Source organism: Cervus canadensis, chromosome 8 (genome assembly GCF_019320065.1).
Source record: "Cervus canadensis isolate Bull #8, Minnesota chromosome 8, ASM1932006v1, whole genome shotgun sequence".
Taxonomy (NCBI): Eukaryota; Metazoa; Chordata; class Mammalia; order Artiodactyla; family Cervidae; genus Cervus; species Cervus canadensis.
In genome coordinates this window covers 53,787,293-53,810,801 of record NC_057393.1, presented here as the reverse complement: position 1 = coordinate 53,810,801, position 23,509 = coordinate 53,787,293, and the positions used below count along the sequence as shown (strand labels likewise).

At 43.7% G+C, this 23,509-nt stretch overlaps 1 protein-coding gene and 1 long non-coding RNA gene across 11 annotated transcripts in view; one reads left to right on the top strand and one right to left on the bottom strand.

The window, feature by feature from the left end:
- PRXL2A (peroxiredoxin like 2A) overlaps nucleotides 1-1,540 on the top strand; it is an 18,746-nt gene extending 17,206 nt beyond the window's left edge. For all 7 annotated transcript variants that reach the window (XM_043476238.1, XM_043476236.1, XM_043476239.1 and 4 more), the window contains one exon: nucleotides 733-1,540. In XM_043476238.1, coding sequence (XP_043332173.1) covers nucleotides 733-846 — 114 coding nt within the window. In that variant the 3' untranslated portion in view covers nucleotides 847-1,540. The remainder of the gene's footprint in view (nucleotides 1-732) is intronic.
- Nucleotides 1-23,509, bottom strand: part of LOC122446272 — a 24,995-nt gene extending 1,486 nt beyond the window's left edge. The window contains exons 1-3 of one of the 4 annotated variants that reach the window (XR_006270835.1): nucleotides 23,289-23,509; nucleotides 22,251-22,385; nucleotides 12,036-12,111 (exon numbers count right to left, since the gene is read on the bottom strand). This is a non-coding gene — a long non-coding RNA (uncharacterized LOC122446272). Of the gene's footprint in view, nucleotides 1-11,459; nucleotides 11,577-12,035; nucleotides 12,112-22,250; nucleotides 23,248-23,288 lie in introns of those variants that run through there. The other 3 variants (XR_006270834.1, XR_006270836.1, XR_006270833.1) reach the window with 3 other exon arrangements.

The following is a 23,509-nucleotide window of genomic DNA, read 5'->3' as shown; positions in this document are numbered from 1 at the left end:
CTGATCTCCTTCCCTGTAGTGGAAGGACATCACCCTTCCCACGGGGTGGTGGTACTTTTTTTTTTTAAAGTCTTTATGAATAATGGTACAAAGAACATGTAAAACTGTAAGTGTTTACTTTTCAAATTCAATCTGAGTTTAATTTATTAGTGTCAGAGAACTCTCTAACAAGGCTTCCTTGATGCTGATCTCAGCATATTGTTTTATCTTTTTTACCACTTTAGGGTACTTTAGGGCATACTGTGTCTTAGCGCATTACGCCTCACTAAATGCACTAAGACTTATAGGTACACTGAAGAGAGGGTCACCCTTTTCAGGTCGTCACTGAGTGCCCATCAAGGTCTGACCTCGGAGTTCCACTTCCATACCATCAGGCTTTTCTGGGCAAGCTCATTCTGTTCTCTTCTGCCTGGAATGTCCTTTTACCTGCACCTCTCCCTTCACCGTCCACGTTGTAGTGTCTGTGAAGCCTTCCTTGATCGCCCTGTTACATTAATCACTCCTGACTTCCTGCTGCCAAAGTGCTGCATATACGGTCCAGATTATTTCGAGGGAGTCTTCCTGATCCACCTTCCCCAAAAGATGGCACTTCTCAAGGGCAGAGCCCAGCCTGATTTGGATCTCTGTTCCTTGCTGCCCCAAGCATAGGGCTTAATGGACAGCTGGCGCTCAAGAGTCTGTCTCATGAGTTTCTCAGAGTAAGGACTGACGTACCCTCTTGTTTCCTTTTAGGGCATTCTTCTCGAGCACCGAGAAAAAGAATTTGGAGACAAAGTAAACCTGACTTCTGTTCTGGAAGCTGCTAGGAAGATCAAACCACAGACTTCAGCCTCAGTGGAAAAATGATTGTGTGAAACTGCCCAGCTCAGGGATAACAAGGGCTCTCACCTGTGTTTGCAGGATGTGTTGTGGGTCAACTGCTGTCCCTAAGGAGTTATAAACCCATCTATTATGCCATATTCTCAGTATAGACCATTAACATATTTTAATATTGTACTCTGTATAGGTCTAATAAGGCAAAATAAGGTCTAATAAGTCCCCAAACAAAACTGATAAAAATCTAAGACGCTAATAAGGCTTATTTCAGCTAAAACCTGGAAAATCTGAGGCTTAAAGTTGACTGTTACACTTCATCACAAATGTACATGGTGTTTGAGTGCTATTATTTGAAATGATTTTTATTTTCATGTCTTTAAAAATCTTAGAAAAGTTGATGATTGACTTGAAGATTAAAGATACAAGGTTTTAAAAAAAAAAAGATGCAAGGTTTTTGGCTCATGTTTTCACAGTAATAATGATTTATTTTATAATGTTAAAGTAATACATAAAAGAATTCATGTGCTTTGGATGACTTGATAAAGGTAAATAATAAAGTGAAATCTATTTTCTCATTGTCTTCCATTCTAATCTTGGAGATTTGATTTTCTAGAAGAAACAATCTTCTAGAAAGCATGGTTCTGGTTCTAATAAAATTAAGCATCAAAAATTGTCCATATATACACATTTCTGATAAAACTAACAATAAAAATATTTACCATAATAATGGCTGAATTTATTAAATCATTGGTGCCAAAGACACCTGAATGTGAACAATCAGTACTCTGCATGTGTATGGGGTATGGTTGGTAAAGGAGTTCCTCTAGTTCTAATGATCTAAGAGGTTTCCAAATGACCAGAAAAGTTCATCCTGTCGTTCATGTGAGTGATTTTGCTGTCTTTTCTAGAGAAATGAATTGGCATTTAAAATTGGTAGTTGCTTTCTTATTGATGCTCTTTTAGCCCAATTTGGTAACTGAAGGGGAAAAAGGACAGAGAAGATGAAATGTAACTTAATTCATTAGTTTGTTATGTTTGAAATGTTGTTGTGTGAGTAAATATGATGTCCACAAGAGCCTGAAGGGGACTGTGCCCTAGGGAGTCTGCTCAGGGCACAAACCAGCCCAGGAGTAGGAAGGCAGGGACCGGAGTCCAGAGAAGAGGAGTACAGTGGTCCCTCTCTACATGTATATGTTCCAGGAACCCCTCTGGATGCCTGAAAACATGGAAGACGCTGAACCCTATGTATATTGTGTTTTTTCCTATACATGCATACCTATTATAAAGTATAAATTAGACAAGAGATTAAAAACAATAATAAAATGGAAAAATTATAACATTATACTGTGATAAAAGTTATGTGGCTGTGGTCTCAAAATATCTTCATGTACTATACTTATCCTCCTTGTGATGATGTGAGATGGTATGTGCTGAGATGAAGTGAGGTGAATGACGTAGGCATTGTAGGGTAAGGTGACCGCTGACCTGACAGTAAGAAAGAAGGAGGATCGTCTACCTGCTTCAGGTGATCCTGGGTCACTGAGCCATGACAGTGTTGGGGTTTGGATGCCAGAAGCAGATGATGTTGATGGTTGTGGATCCCACGCAGGACAGCGGAGCAGCACAAAATTTCATCATGCTACTCAGAACGGTGTGCGATTTAAAACTTAAGAATTTTTTTTTCTGGAATTTTCCATTTAATATTTTCAGAGGGCAGTTCACTTCAGGCAGCTGAAAGGGTGGAAAGCAAAACCATGGATAAGGGGGAACTACTGAATTTACCCAAGGGGCCAAGCTGGCCAGGAGGAAGGGAGTTAGTGCTTATCCGGGAAAGCAAGAAACGAAGATGGAGGGTGGACGTAAAGCTGGGAAGGTAGGCATGTTGGCACTGAGCGTACAGTGAGAAGGGGTGGCTAGTTCAGGACTAAGACCAGGACTGGGTCTGACTTCATGTGGTGGCTGTATGGTGTGCGCACTAGCCCATGAGGTGCTGGGCTTCTTGGAGGCAGCGCTCCTCAGTACTTGAAGAGGGTCAACACAGTGACTCACCCCTACTAGCTGTGATCCCTGGGACTCCAGCTAATGATAGGATTTTCCAGATGAGAATTCTTTGGTGCCTAGAAGACACTTGATTCTGAAAACAGTTCTACAACCAAAGAAAAGCAGAGCCTGCAACATGTCGCTGAAATGGATGCCTGGAGAGGAACCTTCCCGTGATCTTCTTCATCAGCTGTTTCACTCCTGGGTCCTCACATGCATTGTGCCTTCTCTCCCCAATCAGCATGGCATTATGGAAAGAGCACTGGACTGAGTTACGAGGTGAGCTCAAGTTCTAGTTTAACTTAGTGTGACTTTAAGCAAAGCTCTGACCTTCATCTCTTAATCACAGAATGGGCATAATAATTCCTATCTGTCATTGAGGGCTGTTTATTAGAAGTCATTGAGGGAATGATAAATATGAAATGGTACTTCTCCAACTTTTGTATACATGCAAATCACCTAAAGATCTTGTTAAATGAAGATGGTTAGAGAAAAGCCAAACACTAGTTAAAGGCAGTGTAGATGGAGTTTACTTGGTAACCCCCACAGTTAGGGCAGAGGCTTCAGTATAGAACTGAATTCAGCCAGGCTGTGCACAAAGGTGACTGGAATTTTAAAGGGAAGATGAAGGAGTGGGAGGGGAGATGAGCCAGGATTTGAACAAAGTCAAAGTGGTGGAAAATTACAAACGGCAGGTGGGGGGACTGATCACTGTGATCAGGCTGTCTCTGCTAACTGGCTCGTTCAGCAGGTTAGATTTCCATCCTTCCACAGAGACTGGAAGATGGAGCCCTATCTGTCTTGCTGAGGACATTTCAGAGGGATGCTCACAGGTCCTTAAGGAAAATACTCCTGGGTTTCAGGAGATAACATACACATCTTAAAGGGACAGAGACAGCATTTACAGTTGTGAGGGTTTTTTTTTTCTTTTTTTTAAAGTAAATGCTCTAAGAAAAGGGAGGTCAAAAAAAGCAAAAGGAAGAAAATGGAGTCCGTTTGCTGTCCACCTGAAAACATCACAATGCTGTTAGTCAGCTATACCCCAATATAAAATGAAAAGTTTAAAAAAATAAAATATACATCAACTGAAAAAAAGAAAATGTAGGTCAGAGGCCTACGGTCAGATGTTTGGCTGGAGCAATGGGTAAATTCTTTTGACAGCCTTGAGCTTCCCCAGGCAAGGACTCAGGGGGCTGGGTCTCCCCAAGAAACAACCTTGAGTGCTAAAAACTATGCTAGGGAACATAGTTTTGTTCAGGTCTCCTAATATGGGGACTGGACAAAATCATTTGTACTGAAAGTTTCACAGTTCTCAAGATTGGGGGGGTGGAGCTTGAGTTTTCACACCTCTAACAAGCTCCTGGTGATGTTGATGTTCTACTGACCCATGGACCACATTTTGAGAAGCAAGAATCTAAAGGACCCTACAGATCAAACCTGTTAATATCTGTGCATTTCAGGCTTGAAGCTTCAGCAGCCTTTGACAAGCAGTAGCATGTTCCCTTTTCTTTTATTTTATAAACTAATCAAGAATCCATAATAATTTAAACTACCTGCAGAGAGAGAGAGTCCTTGCAGGAAAGCTGATGGTTCTCTAAACGTTTGCACGATAGAATTGCCTGAGGAGGTTGGAAAGATTCTGATGCCCTGGCCACACACCCAGGCCCATTAAATCAGAATCCCGGGGTGAGACACAGACAAAACATTTTGAAAGCTCCTGGATTACTCCAATATGCAACCAAGGTTGAGAATCATCTTCAAAGAATTTAGCATCAAGTCTAGAAGGCCAGCCCTCACACCTTAAAAGAGAATTTACCCAGAACCAGACTGCCTCTGGTAATCTCTGATGATTTTTGTAAAATAGTTTTTGGATGGCAAGGGTCAGGATGGCATGGACATGGATGTAGTGGAAGCCTGGGCTGGAACTGAAACTTTAGGGTGGAGAAGATTTGGGTAGGTAGACAGGGTAGTAAGGAGCTCATTTCAGATAGGATCAAGTCTCTGAACCTCAGAGGGAAAGTACATAGGCATGGGAAAACGGGAGAGCCTGCTTTATTTACCTGGTTCTTCATTCTCTTCCTCAATACACTGATTTCTTAAAAGCATTACCCTTCTCACATCGATGAGGAAACAGCAAATCCAAAGGCCCAAAGGTGGGGATGGGATTGTTATAGTCAAGAAATAAAAAGAAAGCAAGTGTGGCTATAACAACATAAATGAGGGGGCAGAGGTAGATGAGACTGTCTGAGAGAGAAAAAAAACCCTGACTCATTATTGGATCTACTGCTTCAGCTCCAACTCCTGTGCTCTTTGCCCGTGCTTAGTCACGCTGGTGCTGCACCTTTGTGAACGAGTGTTGCCTATAGCCTGAAAAACACAGAATAGTCCAATCTCAAGGCTCTGACTTTTAAAAAGTTGAAGAACAGGAAATAGCAACTGTCTTCTTGGAGGTTTACAGGAACACTGTAACCACACCCATGTGGACTGTGGCAATCATAAAGGATCCCTGCATCAAAAAATATGCAACAACCAGCCACCTGCCTTTCCTTTTAGAAGCCCCAAATTCTAACTCAGGTAATACAGTTTTCAGGACACTAGTTCACCATCTTCTTAGTCTGCTGGCTTTCTGAATAAAGTTGCTATTCCTTGCCCCAACAATCCCTCTCTCGATTTATTGGCCTGGCATGAGGCAAGCAGTATGACCTTGGCCTTGGTAACAAGATGAGAAGGTGGTGAGATAGATGGTGGAAATGTACACCATGTTCTGGCAGACCATGGTAAAACTTCTGAATTTTACTGAGAGATGGGAATCTATTGGAGGGTTTTGAGAAGAGGAATGATCTGACTTAGATTATTCTGATTGCGTTGCAATGATCAATTATAGAAGATGAGCCATGGAGACCACTTAGGATGCTACTGCAATAATCCAAGCAAAAGATAATGATCACTGGAAGCTGGTGGTAGCAGTAGAGGTGGTGAGAAATTGTCAGATACATTTGAAGCTTGAAGATGGAGCTAAGGGGATTTCCAAATGAATAAATTTGGGACATTATAAAAAAAAAAAAAGAGGAGTCAAGGATGACTCCAAGATCTTTGACCTGAACAACTAACTGCTCATGAATTTTTCAGTGAAAGAGAGCAGAAAATGATGGTGTGGAAGTAAGGTTTTAATAAGCTGTTAATATAATAGTTGGGATGAATGAACCAGGGGTGTAAGTATCAACTGGGATGCATAAAAACAACCTTAGGTAAAAATCAAGCTTCCCAAGGCTATACTCAGTAGCACACAATTTACATAAAATTTTAAGATTGCCCAACAGTAATGTTTAAAGCTTCATACATACGAAGTAAAGTGTAGAAACACATATGGAATGTTAAACTGTGCAGCCAGGGTTGTGCACCATCCAGTTGCTTCACACTTTTAAAACGAATGCCCAGGTCACATCCTAGTCCAGTTAAACCAGAACCTCTGGGTGTGCATCCAGGATGGATCCAGTATTTTTAAAAAAAGATTCCTACGTGGTTCTAGTATGCAGCAAGGTGGAAAACCACTGCCTTAAACTGAGAAACAACTGTGACATGTTAGAGAAGTATAAGGAATTTTCCCCATCTATATCTTAAGCCTTGAACAGAGTATCTGTTTGAGAGTTAGACAAGAGACACCCATGCCCTAATTACTATGTTGTTCAGTCCAGAAACATGAAGAATCTCTTCTAAGAGTCAGATAAGTCCACACTGTCATCTTCCAACATTGGAGAAATGGCTGATTACAAGCTTAGGGCAGAGAATGTGTACAAGATGACCTGGAATATCTTGTCATATCAGTTATCAAGCAAGTGCCCCCAAACCACCAAAGGCTTGTAGAAAGAAAGATCTACAAGATCTACCATGAAGGGTTCTTTCTTACAAAAGATGAGACAACATGAGCATCTTTAGTTAAGATGGATTAAAACATATAAGATATGTTTAAATTCATAAGTTCAAAACAATCCTTTAAAAATTTTTTAAATCTAAAAAAATAAAAATTAAAAAAGTCTTTGGATGATACTAGAAAATTAATTCATTTTAAAACCTGGGAAAGAAAAAAAAAGAAATGAGCACTTATCCTATCTTTCTTGTTTCAAAGGAACCAAAGAGTTGATGAGAGAAGTTTCTCATTAAACAAGTACAAGCTCAGGGCTGGTCCAGCCATACTTAGAATGGGAGAGGTCATGGAGTAGCCAGAGGCAGAGGCCAGGTCCCTGGAAATTCCTCTCCTGGCAGAGCTTCTTTCCAACAGATAACACCTCAAACTACTCTCTACATCCAGCAAGACATGCTGGTTCCATCTCCTACTCAAAATACTCCCAGCATAGACTCAATGAGTTAAAATCTTGATCCTACTCCTCACTTTATGGGGTAAAACAGAGTTACAGAAATATGATGCTACAGGACCCCAAACAGGTCAGTACCAACATTTTGATGGAGACAAAAGAGCTCTGAATTAAGCCCCCAGAGCTGGGGCTATGAAACCTTTTGCTCATGGCCACAGGACTGGAAAAGGTCAGTTTTATTCTGATCCTAAAAAAGGGCAGTGCCAAAGTATGTTCAAACTATTGTACAATTGAACTCATTTTATGCTCAAAATCCTTCAAGCTAGGCTTCAGCAATATGTAAACTGAGGACTTCCAGATGTACAAGCTAGGTTTAGAAGAGGCAAAGGAACCAGAGATCAAATTGCCAACATCCATTGGATCATAGAGAAAGCAAGGGAATTCCAGAAAAACATCTTTCCTTTTCATTGACTACGTGAAAGCCTTTGTGTGGATCACAACAAACATTCAGTCCATCAGTTCAGTCGCTCAGTCATGTCCGATTCTTGGGGACCCCATGGACTGCAGCACGCCAGGCTTCCCTGTCCATCACCAACTTCTGGAGCTTACTCAAAATCATGTCCATTTGAGTCGGTGATGACATCCAACCATCTCATCCTCTGTCATCCCCTTCTCCTCCCGCCTTCAATCTTTCCCAGCATCAGGGTCTTTTCCAATGAGTCAGTTCTTCTCATCAGGTGGCCAAAGTATTGGAGTTTCAGTTTCAACATCAGTCCTTCCAATGAATATTCAGGACTGATTTCCTTTAGGATGGATTGGTTGGATCTCCTTGCTGTCCAAGGGACTCTAAAGAGTCTTCTCCAACACCACAGTCCAAAAGCAGCAATTCTTTGGCTCTCAGCTTTCTTTATAGTTCAGCTCTTGCATCCATACATGACTAATGGAAAAACCAAAGCTTTGAATAGACTGACCTTTGTTGGCACAGTAATGTCTCTAATGCTTAATGTGCTGTCTAGGTTGGTCATAGCTTTGCTTGCAAGGAGCAAGCGTCTTTTAATTTCATGGCTGCAGTCACCATCTGCAGTGATTTTGGAGCCCCCAAAAATAAAGTCAGCCACTGTTTCCACTGTTTCCCCATTTATTTCCCATGAAGTGATGGGACAAGATGCCATGATCTTAGTTTTCTGAATGTTGAGCTTAAGCCAACTTTTTCACCTTCCTTTTTCACTTTGATCAAGAGGCTCTTTAGTTCCTCTACGCTTTCTGCCATAAGGGTGGTGTCATCTGCATATCTGAGGTTATTGATATTTCTCCCAGCAATCTTGATTCCAGCTTGTGCTTCATCTAGCCTGGCATTTCACATGATGTACTCTGCATATAAGTTAAATAAGCAGGGCAACAATATACAGCCTTGACGTACTCCTTTCCTGATCTGGAACTAGTCTGTTGTTCCATGTCCAGTTCTAACTGTTGCTTCTTGACCTGCATATAGATTTCTCAGGAGGCAGGTCAGGTGGTCTGGTATTTCCATCTCTTGAAGAATTTCCCACAGTTTGTTGTGATCACCACAGCCAAAGGCTTTAGCATAGTCAATAAAGCAGATGTTTTTCTGGAACACTCTTGCTTTTTCAATGATCCAACAGATGTTGGCAATTTGATCTCTGGTTCCTCTGCCTTTTCTAAATCCAGTTTGAACATCTGGAAGTTCACACACTGTTGAAGCCTGGCTTGGAGAATTTTGAGCATTATTTTGCTAGCATGTGAGATAAGTGCAACTGTGTGGTAGTTTGAGCATTCTTTGGCATTGTCTTTCTTTGGGACTGGAATGAAAACTGACCTTTTCCAGTCCTGTGGCCACTGCTGAGTTTTCCAAATTTACTGGCATATTGAGTGCAGCACGTTCAGAGCATCATCTTTTAAGATTTTAAATAGCTCAGCTGGAATTCCATCACCTCCACTAGCTTTGTTCGTAGTGATGCTTCCTAAGGCCCAATTGACTTCACACTCCAGGATGTCTGGCTCTAGGTGAGTGATCACACCATCGTGGTTATCTGGGTCATGAAGATCTTTTTTGTATAGTTCTTCTGTGTATTCTTGCTACGTCTTCTTAATATCTCTGCTTCTGTTAGGTCCATACCATTTCTGTCTCTAATTGTGCCCATCTTTGCATAAAACATTCCCTATAGTGGAAAATCAGGAAGTGTGATGCCTCTAGATTTGTTCTTTTTTAGGATTTCTTTGGCTATTTAGGGTTTTAGGATAGGTTTCCCTAAAAGGTTTCCTAAAAATGCCATTAGAAATTTGATAGGGATTGCACTGAGTCTGTAAATTCCTTTGGGTAGGATGGACATTTTCACAATATTAGTTCTTCCAATCCAGGAACATGGAATATCTTTCCATTTATTTGTGTCTTCTTTTCCTTCCCTTTTTATTTCTTGTATCTTCTTTAGTCTCTTTCATCAGTGTCTCATAGTTCTCAGTGTACAGGTCTTTTACCTCCTTGGTTCAGTTTATTCCTAAATATTTTATTTATTTAATTATTTGGATGCTATTGTGAGATTGCTTTCTTTTTTGCTATAATCTTTTTTATTTCTAAAAATAAAATAATGGCCCTTTTTATTGATGATTTTAATAAACTGAGTCTTTTTTTTTTTTTTACTAGTCTAGCTAAAGATTTATCAATTTTGTTGATCCTTTTAAAGAATCAGCTTTTGGTTTTGTTGATTTCCTCTTTACATTTTTTTCTACGTTTTAATTTCATTTATTTTGGCACTAATCTCTATTATTTCCTTCCTTCTGTTTGTGTTGGGTTTAGTTTGCTTTTCTTTTTTAGTATCTTGAGGTACAAGGTTAGCTTATTGATTTGTGATCTTCCTTTTTTTAAAATATAGATGGTTACAGCTATAATTTTCCATCTAAGCACTGTGTTGGTTGCATAAACTTTGGTATGTGGTGTTTTTGTTTTCATTCATCTCAAAATATTTCCTAATATCCTTTTTGATTTCATCTTTGACCTTTTAATTATTTAGGAGTATGTTGTTTGTGTGCTAGTCACTCAGGCATGTCTGACTCTTTGAGACCCCATGGACCCATGAGACCCACCAGGCTCCTCTGTTCATGGGATTTTCCAGGCAAGAATACTGGAGTGGGTTGCCATTCCCCTCCAGGGGATCTTCCCAACCCAGGTCTCCTGTACTGCAGGCAGATTCTTTATTGTCCAAGCTACCAGGGAAGCGTAATATCCACATAATTGTGAATTCCTCAAATTTCCTTCTGTTAATGATTTCTAACTTCATTCCACTGTGATCAGAGAATAAGCTTTTGTATGGTTTCAATTATTTTAATTTTTAAAGATTTATGTGATTGCCTAACATATGGTCTATACTTAAGAATGTTTTTTAGGGAGACTTCCCTGGTCCAATGGCTAAGAATCCACCTTGCAATGCAGGGGCTATGAGTTTGATTTCTGGTTGGGGAACTAAGATCCCACATGCCACAGAGAATCTAAGCCTGCATGCCATGTGCTGCAACTAAGACATGATGCAGCCAAATAAGTGCCCAGAGCGTTTCCTAGGCACTTGAGAAGAAGGTATTCTGTAGCTGTTGTGTGGAATGTGCTTATAGATGTCTACTGTGTGCTCAGTCACTCAGTTGTGTCTGACTCTTTGTGACCCCATGAACTATAGCCTGCCAAGCACCTCTGTCCATGGGATTTTCCAGGTAAGAATAGTGGATTGGGTTGCCATTTCCTTCTCCAGTGATAGATGTCTATTAACTTAGCTATCTATTAACTTAGAAAGCTTAGATTGCTTTCTTGCTCTTTCAGATAGCTTGTTAGTGTATAGAAATGCAATTGATTTTTATATATTGATTTTATATCTGCAACTTTACTAAATTCATTTATTAGTTCTAGCAGTTTTGGGGTGGCCTTCAGAGTTCTCTATATCATGTGATCTGTAAACATTTCATTTTGATGAAATTTTGATTGGATGTCTTTTATTTATTGATTTTTTCCTGCCTAATTGATATGACTAAGACCTCCAGTCCTATGTTGAATAAAAATGGTGGTAGTGGGCATCCTTGTCTTATTCCTGATCCTAGGAGGAAAGGTTTTTAACTTTACACCATTGAGTATGATGTTAGCTGTGGGTTTATCACATATGGCCTTTGTTATGTTGAGGAACAATGCTTCCATATTTAATCTGTTTGTATGGAACAGATCCTTCCATACTTAATCATACTTAATCCTATCATGAAAGGATGTTGAATTTTGTCAAAGGCTAAACGTACTTCTTTCCCTTAAAGTATGACCTAGAGGAAGCACATATCACTTTTGCTCACATCCAGGCCAGGATTAAGGGCTGCACATGCATTCCTCGGAGATATCATGGGTTCAGTTTCAGATTACTGCAATAAAGTAAATAAAAGCAAAATTTAAAAAAAAGCCAGTCATATGAATTTTTTTGGTTTCCCAGTGCATATAAAAGTAATGTTTACACTATACTGTAATTTGTTAAGTGTTCAATAGTATTATGTCTAAGAAAATAATGTACATACCTTAATTTTAAAAGTTTGTTGCTAAAAACGCTATCATCCGAGCCTTCTGCAAGTCATAATCTTTATGCAATAGTAGCATCAGAGATAACTGATCACAGATCGCCATAGCAAAATTAAGAATGATGAAAGTTTAAAATATTATGAGAATTACCAAAATGTGACACAGAGACACAAAGTGAACAAATACTGTTGAAAAAAATGGTGCCTACAAACTTGCTTGATGAAGAATTACTACAAACCTTTAATGTGTAAACACACACACACATAAACAAAGCAAAGCTCAATAAAGTGAGGTATGCTTATACTTACCTGTAAGAGTGGCTGGGAGAATGTAGTCTTTCTCATGGATGGGTTTATAGCTTGCCAAATTTTGGTGACTCTATCCCTAGAAAAAGAAAACAGAATGGATTTGAGGACTCAACCAACAGTGTCTTCTATAACATACTGATAGGAAAATACATGAACAACCAGTAACAGTATTTGCCTCGAGGAATAGGGTACTGGTGGCTGGGGACACAGGTGAGAAGAAAAGAAGGGTCCGTTTCAAAGCCCTTTAGAACTTTAATACATGTGAATGTATTAACTAATTAAATATTTTTTAATAAAGTAATAAAAACAGCATTATCCTATCTACTTAGTAAACCTCTGTATCTGATTTACTGACCAAAAGTTTTTTGCGCCCTCACCCTCAGCCCCTCAGAGAGGGTTATAGATGTGGCATAAAGCTCAGGGCACATTAAATTGTATAGAATCAGTATGGCTGGGGAAGCCCAACGGGCCTGCAAGGGTAGTGGAGGCCTGGGGAGGAATGCAAATTCAGACAAGCACTTGGGAGAGCTGCTCTGCCTGTCAGTGGATCCAGCTGGCACTGGGCCTTCCCTGTGCCCTTTCTGATTGTGCCTGTTTACGGGGAGAGAAGACTAGTCTGCTGCCAGGCCTTTATCCTGGCACCGCCCACACTCAAGAGGAGGAGGCGGCCAGGGCCCTGGGGGCCGGAGGGACTGGGGAGCTGGGCCTAAAGACATAGCCAGCTCCTGGGGTGGGCTGTGCGGCTTGCCCTTTCAAGCAGGAAGCCTTTGACAAGCCCGCCAGGCAGAGACCTCAGCTGCCCTGATCTGGCACTCATCTCTTCCCCAACATTCATGATTCAAAAGAACCTTGAATCAACTTCAGGCCTGTGTTGGGTGAGGGCTGGGGGGCACCAGCAGTGAATCCCTTACCCTAGCGCACAGGGTCAGCCCCTTTCACTGGCCTCAGCTGGGCCGTGGGGCAGAGCACTGGACAGACACCTTCTCACCCGCAGGTGCACAGACAGTGAGTGTCCTGCTCCCTGAACGGACCCTCAGCACCCCTTGGGCTCCCCACAGCTTACTCTTTAAAGCCCAAGGAACTCTGTGTACACAGAGAAACACAGCCAGCTCCACACATTGTCTCACATGCAACATGGGAAAACTGAAACAGTTAACATTTCTTTAAATATTCATATACTATGTCTGACTCTTTGCAACCACAAGGACTGTCGCATGTCAGGCTTCCCTGTCCTTCACTGCCTCCGGGATTTTGCTCAAAATCCCGGAGGTAGTGAAGGACTTTTCTGAGCAAAATATGGGAGGCAGTGAAGGACAGGGAAGCCTAGCATGCTTCAGTCCATGGGGTCACAAAGAATCAGACATGACTTAGCGACTAAATAACAACAAATTCTCACAGTTAACAAATTGACCTTTTATAATTTTAACAAAGTATATTGCCCTGAACATTTGAAGTTAAGTGTAATCAATGACACTCTTCCCAATTCTGATGATTCAGTCTCATAAATGTTTTAAACACCTTTAAAAATTGACCAATAAGACTATAATCATCACAAAACCGGATCTGCATACTCATACTCAGACTGGTTACAAATGCTAATGTGGAGATCTAACTTTGTTCATTTTTATCTGAGTCAGCAGCCCTAGCAGCACACCAGAGAGACACTATGCACTCATTTGCCATGCATCACTGCCCTCTCCTGGGGCTCTCACGCAGCAGCTCCACTGGAGTCCCCTCAATAGAGCTCTGTACCCCAAAACTGTCCTGGACAGAGTGGCTGGACCAGGGGTGGGTCCTGGACTCTGAGTTAGGACCCCATGGACTGGTCAGGTATGCAAGGCAGACCAACCTGCAAAACTAGCACAAAAGTTTTGTCCAAGAAGTGATGTAGAGGGTGACAGTTAACCAAGGCAATCAGCTTCTCACTCTTGGGGTACACAAATGTGCCTCTCTGAAAAAGGAAGAGGGCAAGGGCTGAAGACTCAGAGAGCAGCAGGCAGAGCCCCCCCCAAGGAAACTGGGGACCAGTTGGCCAGAAGTAGCTGGAGCAGGAGAAACAAAGGGAGACACCAGGGCCAGAGTGTGAGTGACTCTCTGGAAGCTGGTGACATGGGAACATCCAGGCCCATTCTTCTGAAGGACCTGGCTGAGTGATGGGGCTGGCTGGTTTCTTCCTTCTGTATTCTCACACAAAGGGAATGGGCAGAAGTTCTGAGTTGCGGTGATAACATGTGCTGTGGCCGAGTGCACCGGAAACAGAAGCTGATCCAGAGACCTGTTTGCAGGAAGTAAGGGAAGCAGGACAGGGTGGAGGGAGAAATTGAACTCAAACTGAACTCTGGCTTCATCTGACCCCCATGGGGAGGCCAGAGTCAGGATCACTCATCACTTGTCCAGAAATGAGGTAAGAGGGTTTGGCGAGCTCTGGGTCTAAGAACTCTGGGTGAGGCAGCTTCCTTTGGCTAGAAGCAATTCAACAGATCCCAACACTAGGTCCTGAAGGGAAGATTCCAACACTGGGTCCTGAAGGGCTTGCTGTGCAGCCACCCCTGAACTAGAGGTGACAGACTGGATCACCTAGTGTGAAGAAGGCCTGTGGTCAAAGCCGTGGTTACAAGGACCTGCTCAGATGTGGTTATGGGGACCAGGCTTGTTGAGCCTCTGCACAATGTTCAGTGACATGAACTTCTCAAGGCCTGGGGGGAGGGGAGCATGGAATCAAATCCTCTTTCTAGATTGGGGCTGGGGCTCATGAGAGAGGGCAAGTCTGGTGATAAACATGAAGTGTGGCCAGTGCATGGAAGGTATCTAAAGTCACATGAGCAACAGAAACCTCAGAGAGCCTGTGGAGACGGTGGAAGCAGGGAAGAGAAGAAACACTTACAGGGAAGAGAGATCCGGATACTCAGAGGAGGAGGTGCATGGCCCTGTCTGAGTGGGTAACGAGGAGAGGGGAGCCAGGAGAACTAGTGCCCCAGAAGGAAGCAGCATCAGACCCGACAGAAAGCCCTTTTCTCCTGCCCCAACACACAGAGCAGTGGTTCGTAAAGTCAGTTCAGCTGGCTGCCCCTAGATGGCAGTGTGAGCACGTGGCAGCAGCGAGCACGCACTGCTCCCCAGGGACAGCCAGCTTCTCCCAGGGAACCAGGGGAAAGTCCCCAGAGCTGTGAGGCGGCCGGCCAGGCAGAAGCGCTTGTGATGGGTACAGCATCCACCTCTGCTCTGCTCTGCTTCAGGCAGGTGGGGCAGGTGCCTGTTTGTCCCCTTCCCTGGGGTTCCTATCAAGGGTCCCTCCTGGCAGACCCTGAGCATAGGGGTCCCAGGTCTCAGTGAATCCCCAAATCCATGTGATCATGACTCTCCAGGACTGGGGTGGAAGATTGAGACAGAAAGGTCTGGACATAAAGCTAACAGTTCTGGTTCTATGTCTTATGGGGTGAGTGACTCACTCTGAGCCTACCCTTCCACGTTGTTTTACAAATGCACAGCCTTGTGAAAGTCAGTTCACATGAGATTATTTCAGAAGGAACCATTCTTCACTGTCAAGTGATTTTCACATTTGCACACAGTCCACAGTTCCCCTAGTGGACAGCTTTCAGGGGCAAAGCTGGGGTTGATCTTGCTCTTAATCTCGCTGATTGGCACTCTCCCTCTGACGTCTTACTGGCAACATCTGGACCTTCCTGCTTTGGCAAAACTGTCTTCTCCCATTTGGAGAAATTACAGTAGGGTTGACTCACAGGCAGTCAAGGCTGGAAGGGCCCTGGGAGGTTACCTACTAAACAACTGTCCCCTTTCTCCCACCCTCAGTTTATAGGTTGGACAACCAAGGTGAGATAGGCAGGACTCCTAGTCACCATCATCTATGACAATCCTGGCCTCCATCATTAAAGTATGCTCCACTGTGTTCCTACCACAAATCTCTAGTCTGGTAGGGATACTGTCTGAGGAGAGAAGACCCACAGCCAAGGTGGCAGTTGCATATAGGAGTAAGAAGCCCTTGGAAATTTACAAATTCTTTAAAAAAGATATTTGGGTAGGCATTGGGTGACAGGCTAAGAAATTACTTTTTCTGTTAACCTTTCTCCATGGCTCCCTGATCTTTTCAAGAAAGGCAACCTTAATTCAAGACAGCTCAGAGTGAAAGATGTTAGTGCCCAACTCACCTGAGTCCTGCCATACTTGATCCTGACGTCCTCACTCCAAGGGTCACTGATTCCTTCATTCCAGCGCAATCATTCCCTCCAGTGGATACCTCCCTCTGAGTGGATACCTCCCTCTGTCTGACCGTAGCCTCGAGCCACCACTCCTGTCTTTTGCAGTCAATGAGGGCCCTCCAGCTCCACTCCCATCTTCTCCTTTCTCTCCACCTACTGGCCCTTCCAGCTATCACTTCTCTCCCCCAACACCCACAACTCCTGATACAACATTTCAGTGCTTTCTCTTCGATTGTCTTCGACCCTCTGTACCATTGTTTTCTGTTGTGCCTTTCCAGCAACTCCCTCCAAACTTTGATCAATTCTCCTGTCTCTGCTCTCTACACCGGGACATACCCCAGTCGCTGAGGACGGATGAAGGCTGTCTCATTTGAGCTGTGACTCTGACTCTGGTTCACTACCCTCAAACCTTCCTGCCTGCCTTCCTCAAAAGCTTCTCTCATTTTCTACTAAGTTTCTCTAAAAATCCCTGGATCCCACCAAACAGCCACTTTCTTTTAACAGGTGACCTATTTCTCCTGTTTTCAGAAGGAAAAAAAAAAAAAGGCTGCTTTCACTCAGGGACCCCCACTAAACCCACAAACATCTGCATCCCACTCAGCTATCCCCCCATCCTCTTGTCTCCATGGAGCCCCATCTGTCCTCCAGTTTTTGGTTGCCCACTTGTCCTGAATCCCAGTCCCTCCCACCTTCTCCAGCAAGCATCATCTCTTTTCCTTCAGACTCTTCAATCTCTCTTCTACTGTCTTTCCTGCATCATTTAAACATCTTCAAGTCTCTCTCTTCTTAAAAAATCCAAACAAACCTCTCCCTCAGCCTCTTACCCTCATCATCTTCCAGCTAACGATCTCACCCTGAACCTCATTTAGTCTCCAGCCCACTTTTGACTCAACTACTCCACTAACCCAGCTCTGTGAAGCTACCGACCCTGTGGTTACTCCTCAGCCTTGTCTTGCAGTCCTCCTTGCATCACTGGAAACTGGGGGCCACTCCTTCCTTCCTGAAACCCTCATTTCCCTCGACTTGTATACATACCACCCTTCTGGCTTTGCACCTGCCTTGCTGACTGCTCTTTTTCAGGTTAATTAATCCCTCTTCTTTTTCTCTTTCTGGTTGTCTCCATGTTCATCGGGATTCGGCCTCGGTTATTCTCCCTTCTCAACTCCCAGTCCCAGGGTAATTTCCTCTACTTTCACAGTTATTCATCACCATCTCTGTGCCGCTCTCTCAAGAACCATTCTCCTTTTCTTTCTGTTAAACAGGCTCAGGACTTATTTTTTTAAATTACATTTCCCAGCCTCTCTTGGAGCTAAGGACTGCCATGTGACCAGACTTGGCCAATGAGTCATAAGCAGCAGGCAGTGGGGATTTCTGGGGAAAGGTTGCTTTCCTTAACACTGGCGCTGCTCCTTCATCCTTTCTGCTCTTTCTCCTGCATATGTGGAATGCAGGTGGGAAGCTGGAGTTGCAGCAGCCATTGTATGACCACAGCTGACTCTGAGGATGCAAGTTTCCCAGTAAGGAGAGCCAGAGCAAACCGACAGGGCAGACCTGGCCCTGAATGACCAGTCTTGCTCTGCTTACCTTCAAACTTGGCGTTATATCAGAGTTTTCAATAGAGCAGCAAAGAGCAACAAATACCATTTAGTTAAAGCAGTGTGGTTGGGTTGATGTTACAGGAACCGAACACAAGTTCTGATTAATACAGCTCTCAAATATGTAATGTTGCTTAGATGTCTCTCCTGAACTTCAAACAGCAATCTGAACATCTTTTCTCTATCCAGAGATCTCTCAAATGGAAGAGGTCCAAGTTGTGACCCCCTCACCAAACACACAGTCACTTGGATTCCTGGTCTCAGTAAATAGCATGACTGTCCATGCAGCCAGAATCCTATTAGTCACCATCCTATTAGCCACCCCTCAGTTCTACCACCTAAATATATTTTGAATCTGTTCACCTCTTACCATTTCCTCATTATCAATTTTTTGGACTACTGTACAGGTTCCTTCTTACCTATTTTAATATTTTGCTCCCTCCAATCCTACTGCAGCCTTACGGATCTTCTAAAAGCACAAGTGTAATAATGTTACTATTTTGCCTAAAACCTTTCAGTGACTGCTTAGGGCCTAAGGAACACCAGGCATATGTATACTATAAAACTCTGCCACGAATTATCCTGGTCCTGTACCCACCACCTCTTCTTTGGCAAAGATGTTGCTCTACTGACCACAGGGATGGACATGTTGACCTATACCTGGTGGAAGTAGGGAAACCTCTCTCCCTTGCCACAGTGATTGGCTCAAGAGTGGGCACATGACCAGAGTTTGGCCAGTTAGAGGCCTTCCTTGGGATTCCTAGAGTGTAGAGTTATTTGGAGTCACATCTGCAACATGGGGCAAGCTCTGTGCACTAGGAGAGACAGAGAGAAAAGGGCTCCTGGTCTGTGTATCCCGCATGATCAGCCCCTAGTATCCAGAATCAATCTGGTTTCAAGTTCTTCTTTTGATTTTGTGAATGACTTGACTATCCTTCTAATAATTTTCCCTCCTTTGGCCTAAGCTAGTTTGGGTAGGGTTTTGTCACTTCCAACCAAAACATCCTGACTAAAGTGAGGATCCTTGGTCGTCTGGCCCTAATAAGGCATCTTTCCCAGAAAACAGAGTTTCTTCTAGCTTATAGGATGCTTTACAAACATTATTTCATTTGATTCTTACTATAAGCTTGTGAGGTGGGTTCTACTACCTTGACTTCACAAATAAGAAAAGTAGGGCTCAGAGACGGAAAATATTTTGCTCAAGATCAAGAGGCTGAGAATTAGAAACACTTGGACACCAAGTCCCTCTTATATTCAAGGTGTTTCCCTTTATCCTCCACCTCTTTGTCTTGTACACACACACACAGAAGTGCTAGAGTGGAGCCCAGGGTGAGCAAAAGCAGCACTGGGACAAGGACCAGACTGGGAAGGGGGGGGGGGGCGGGGGAGGAGTGGGGTTAAAGGAGGAAGTCAGAGGATGGTAAAGCCAAGTTCCTCCATTTAAATTTTATAGTCACTCCAGGTCCAGAAGAAGAAAATACTCTCAGCTTCTTTCTTTTACCCCTCCTTGTACTATTTTCTGTTCCCATAATCTATACCTCAGGCTTGCAGTAGGTGCAATAATTCAGTTATATTCTTGGCAATTACAGTTCTAGGGGCTAGCCCGGAAATTAAATCACTGTTTATAATACAGCCCTTTTATGAGTTGGGACTGTCCATATCTCCATTCTTCTGCTTTAGGTTACATGGTACTTTTTTTTCCTTCTTTCAGTTCTATTGAGATGTAACTGACATATGGCACTGTATAAGTTCAAAGTATATGGTAAAATGATTTTATCTGCAAATATTATAAAATGATTACCACAATAAGTTTAGTGAACAACCATCAACTCATACATTAAGAGATACAAAATAAAATTTTTTTCCTTGTGATGAGAACTCAGGATTTACTCTCTGAACGACTTTCAAATGTAACATACAGCAGTGTTAATTACATTCCTAGTACTTTATCTCACAACTAGAAGTTTGTACCTTTTGACAATCTTCATCCAATTCCCCCTCCTCCCCAGGCCCCACCTCTGGTAACCACAAATCTGATCTCCTTTTTCTCTGAGTTTGCTTTTGAAGTATATAATTGACCTACAACACTGTCAGTTCTTGGTGCACAACATAGTGATTTGATATTTCTGTACATTTCAAAATGATAACCACTGTGATTCCTTTTAGTTTTTAAAAAAGGAAAAGAAAATGGGCCTGCTCTGTTTTGAGTGTCCCTGATGCTCTCTGAAAGCCACAACAAATTATTGTAAAATTGGGTCAGGTAAAGCTTGGTGGGTCTCAAAGGGCAGCTGGGAATGGCAGGCGAGTGTCACAGTAACTGTCAGTGAGGCCTGGTGGGGGAGGGGTGGTGGCCTTGCTGGCTTTGTGGGCACTTCCCTCAACCCCTTCATGCCCTGCAGCAGTGTGGCCAACTGTGCCAGGAAGCAGCTGTCTCTGAGGCTGCTTAGGCTGGCAGGACCTCTAACATCATCGGGTCCATGATTCACAAAGTTGACTTTACTCTCTCCTTGTTCTAGGCTCATGCCCTTCTTCATCATCCAAGGTTAAGCAGAAATCATCAGGTGTGGATGATCACCTTTCCACTCCCAACTTTCACTGGAAACATATTCTCTGCCTCCACATCCCCCTTAATAACAGTGGGGGCATCCCTTTCCAGAGGGGACAGCACCATTCCTGCCCACATCCCATCTCCTTCTACCGCTTCTTCCGAACCATCACTCCTGCCATCTCTCCTGCATCATTCCTATCACTCTGCAAGGCTGTTCTAGTCCTTTCCATATTTTAACAAAACCCTTTATATCCTAACAAAAATTAAAATTAGATATGGCTATAAGCACTGGAAAACAAAGGATGAAGTAGGTAGCCCAGAGTAGATACAGCAGATCCCTAAACATCAGAAACCCAAAAACTTGTTACTCTAACATCCTCAACACATGGCTTCCACTTCAGCAATGAATAAGCCTGCGAACATATTCCACTGGGCAGGAGAAAACAATGGCTGAGGACAGCACACCACCTCCCTTTAAGGCTACTTATCCTGTATTGCACATGGTCACCTCCATTTACTTCCTGTTGGCTAGAACTGAGTCGTGTGTTCATGCAGAGCCCTGAGGGAGTCCTAGAAACTTGCTTTTATTCAAGGAAGCTATGTGGCCAGCTAGAACTGGAAAGTCTATAATAAAGGAAATGGGGGAGAATGGCTGTTAGGGTCATCCAGCATTCTCTGCCAAAGCCTCCTATGATTCCACATTCCTTCTAGATCTCTCCCAGTTCTGTGTTCCCTGTTGGATAAGCTGTCCAAACACGACAGCTCTACCATGGTCTGGCAGCCACCCCACCACTCCAGGAACACTGCCCTTATCATGTGCACCAACAACTTTCATGTTGCCAGAATCAAAGGCTCCTTCCCTTTCTTCATTTTATCTGATCTGTGAGCAGCATCTACCACAGCTGACCACTCTTTTCTGGAAACACTGCTTTGTCAGTCTCTGGGATATAGCGTTCTCTGGTTCTCCTTTCGCTTCCCCAGCCTTCTGAAAAAGAAGTCTTTTTCAGTCTTCTTTTTTGCTCTGGCTCTTCGGACTCCTCTGGGTCTCTCTTAAACCCCAACCTCTTCTGCATCTACCTCTTTGGCCTAGGTGACTCCCTCAGATCCCAAGGCACTTATCATCTTTAAAATGATGTCTCTCAAAGCCTGACCTCCAGCCCAGGCCTCTCTTCTGGGTGTGTAGTGACTGGACAATTGAACTGGATCTCTGATGGCATCTCAAACTCAACATGAACACAGAATTCTTGACGTGCCTGCCTGACTTGTAGTCCCTTTCCTCCAGGCTACCCTATCCAATAAATGAGGCACTGGTCACTCACTTACTCCAGCCGAAAACTTGAAAGTTCTCTTTGATTTCTCCATTGCCTCCCCCACATCCATCCTATTGATGTCCATGTCCAAAATAGCATCTTTCAACTACTGATCTTAGTGTGACCATCAGTTTGGTCCAAACCACCATTAGTTTGGGCCAGGGCTGCCATAAGAGTCTAATTGTCTCCTTGCTTTCATTTTTGCCTGTCACCTACCCAATTTATTCTTTTTTGTGTGTGTGTGTGTAATAAAGTTTTATTAAAGTATAAAGGAGATAGAGAAAGCTTCTGACATAGGCATCAGAAGGGGGCAAAAGAGTACCCCCCCAATTTATTCTTAACACAGTAAAAGATCAGAATACATTAGCCTTCTGCATAAAACCCTTCAATGGTTTAATAACAGGTCTCCAACCTAGACACAGTCTTACACGTCTTGGTCCCCGCCCACCTCCCCATATCATCCTGGTTCTCTTTCCCAGGCTCCGCATTTTGGCCATACTGTTTGTTTGTTTTCTCCCTAGCTCCTTGTCACATTCACAGCTTACCTTTCTCAGGACCTTGGTGCAAGCTGTTTTTGATTTGGAATGTCTCTGCCTTCCTTTTCCCAATGCTATCTCCTCATTCTCTTGACTTCAATTCCAACGTCAACTCCTCAAAGACATTTTTCCTGCTGGCTCCACCTAAAGAATGAATGGCTCCTGTTTTCTAACCCAGTCCCTTGTTCTTCTCCCAGCATTTACTTCAACTTGCAATTATGTCTCCGCCACCAAAAATCAGCTTTATGGAGTAAAAGGCTTCAGCTGTCTTATTTACAGCTGTATCCTCAGCATCAAATCAGGGCCTGGCACTCAAACACCCACTATCTGCTCTAGATGAACGGATGGACAGTTCTCCAGGGAGGTCTCTGAGCTGTCTGGGTGTCAGAGGCTGGCTGCATCCCCCTTAATAAGAAAAAACTGGGAATGGACCCAACAGTTCCTGTACAAGATCTCCTCCTTACATTGCGCTTAACCTGTTGGTTGCTTTTACTACAATGTGGTGCAGCCAGTCTCTTGGCCCAGTTATAATAGATTCGAATTTCCTGCTGTCCAGCAGAACAAATCGCCTGGTCCTTCCCCACTGAATGAGTTCCAGGCTCAGTGGCGGTGCCTGGGTCTCATTTTTCAGACAAGTGCGTTGAGACCCCAGAGGTCAGCCTTTTTAACACCAGAGCCCAGTCGGCATTGTGAATCCCTATCTACCACAGGCTGTACCTCTAGTTCCCCCTTCCCCCTCAAGCACCCTCTCAGCCATCTTCTCAGGATGAAGGTGAGGAACAAATCTCGGCAGGTGATCCAAAGAAAGCCCAGTATTTTTAGCACCAAGGCTACCAGGAGCCAGTCTTTACCTGCCGGTGGGTGTGTGAAGAAATAAACGTTAATTTACTACTCTAGGTTGGAATCCTACCCCCACTCCCAGCCTCTGAGGCCCGGCAAGAACGCCTTTCATATTTCTAATTCAGCCATTTTTTTCTAACCCTGGCTAACCTCTCTACCCAGTCACCCTCGTCGTACCCCCCGCCCCCCACGAGACGCGGCCCCCACAACTCGCGCTTCTCAAGCCTGGGTTCCGGTCCGGTCAGTGACAACGCCGACGTGGCGTCCGCATATTGCGGAGGCCCCAAACGTGGGGTGCGGGTCCCCACTAGGCCTGAGCCACGAACCCAACCAGCGAGCGCCGGCCAGGGCCGCCTTCGCCTCCCGCCCCGCCCAGAGCGGTTCGAAGGGGCCCCGGGCCCCGCGGGCTCAGCACAGGCGCGGACTGG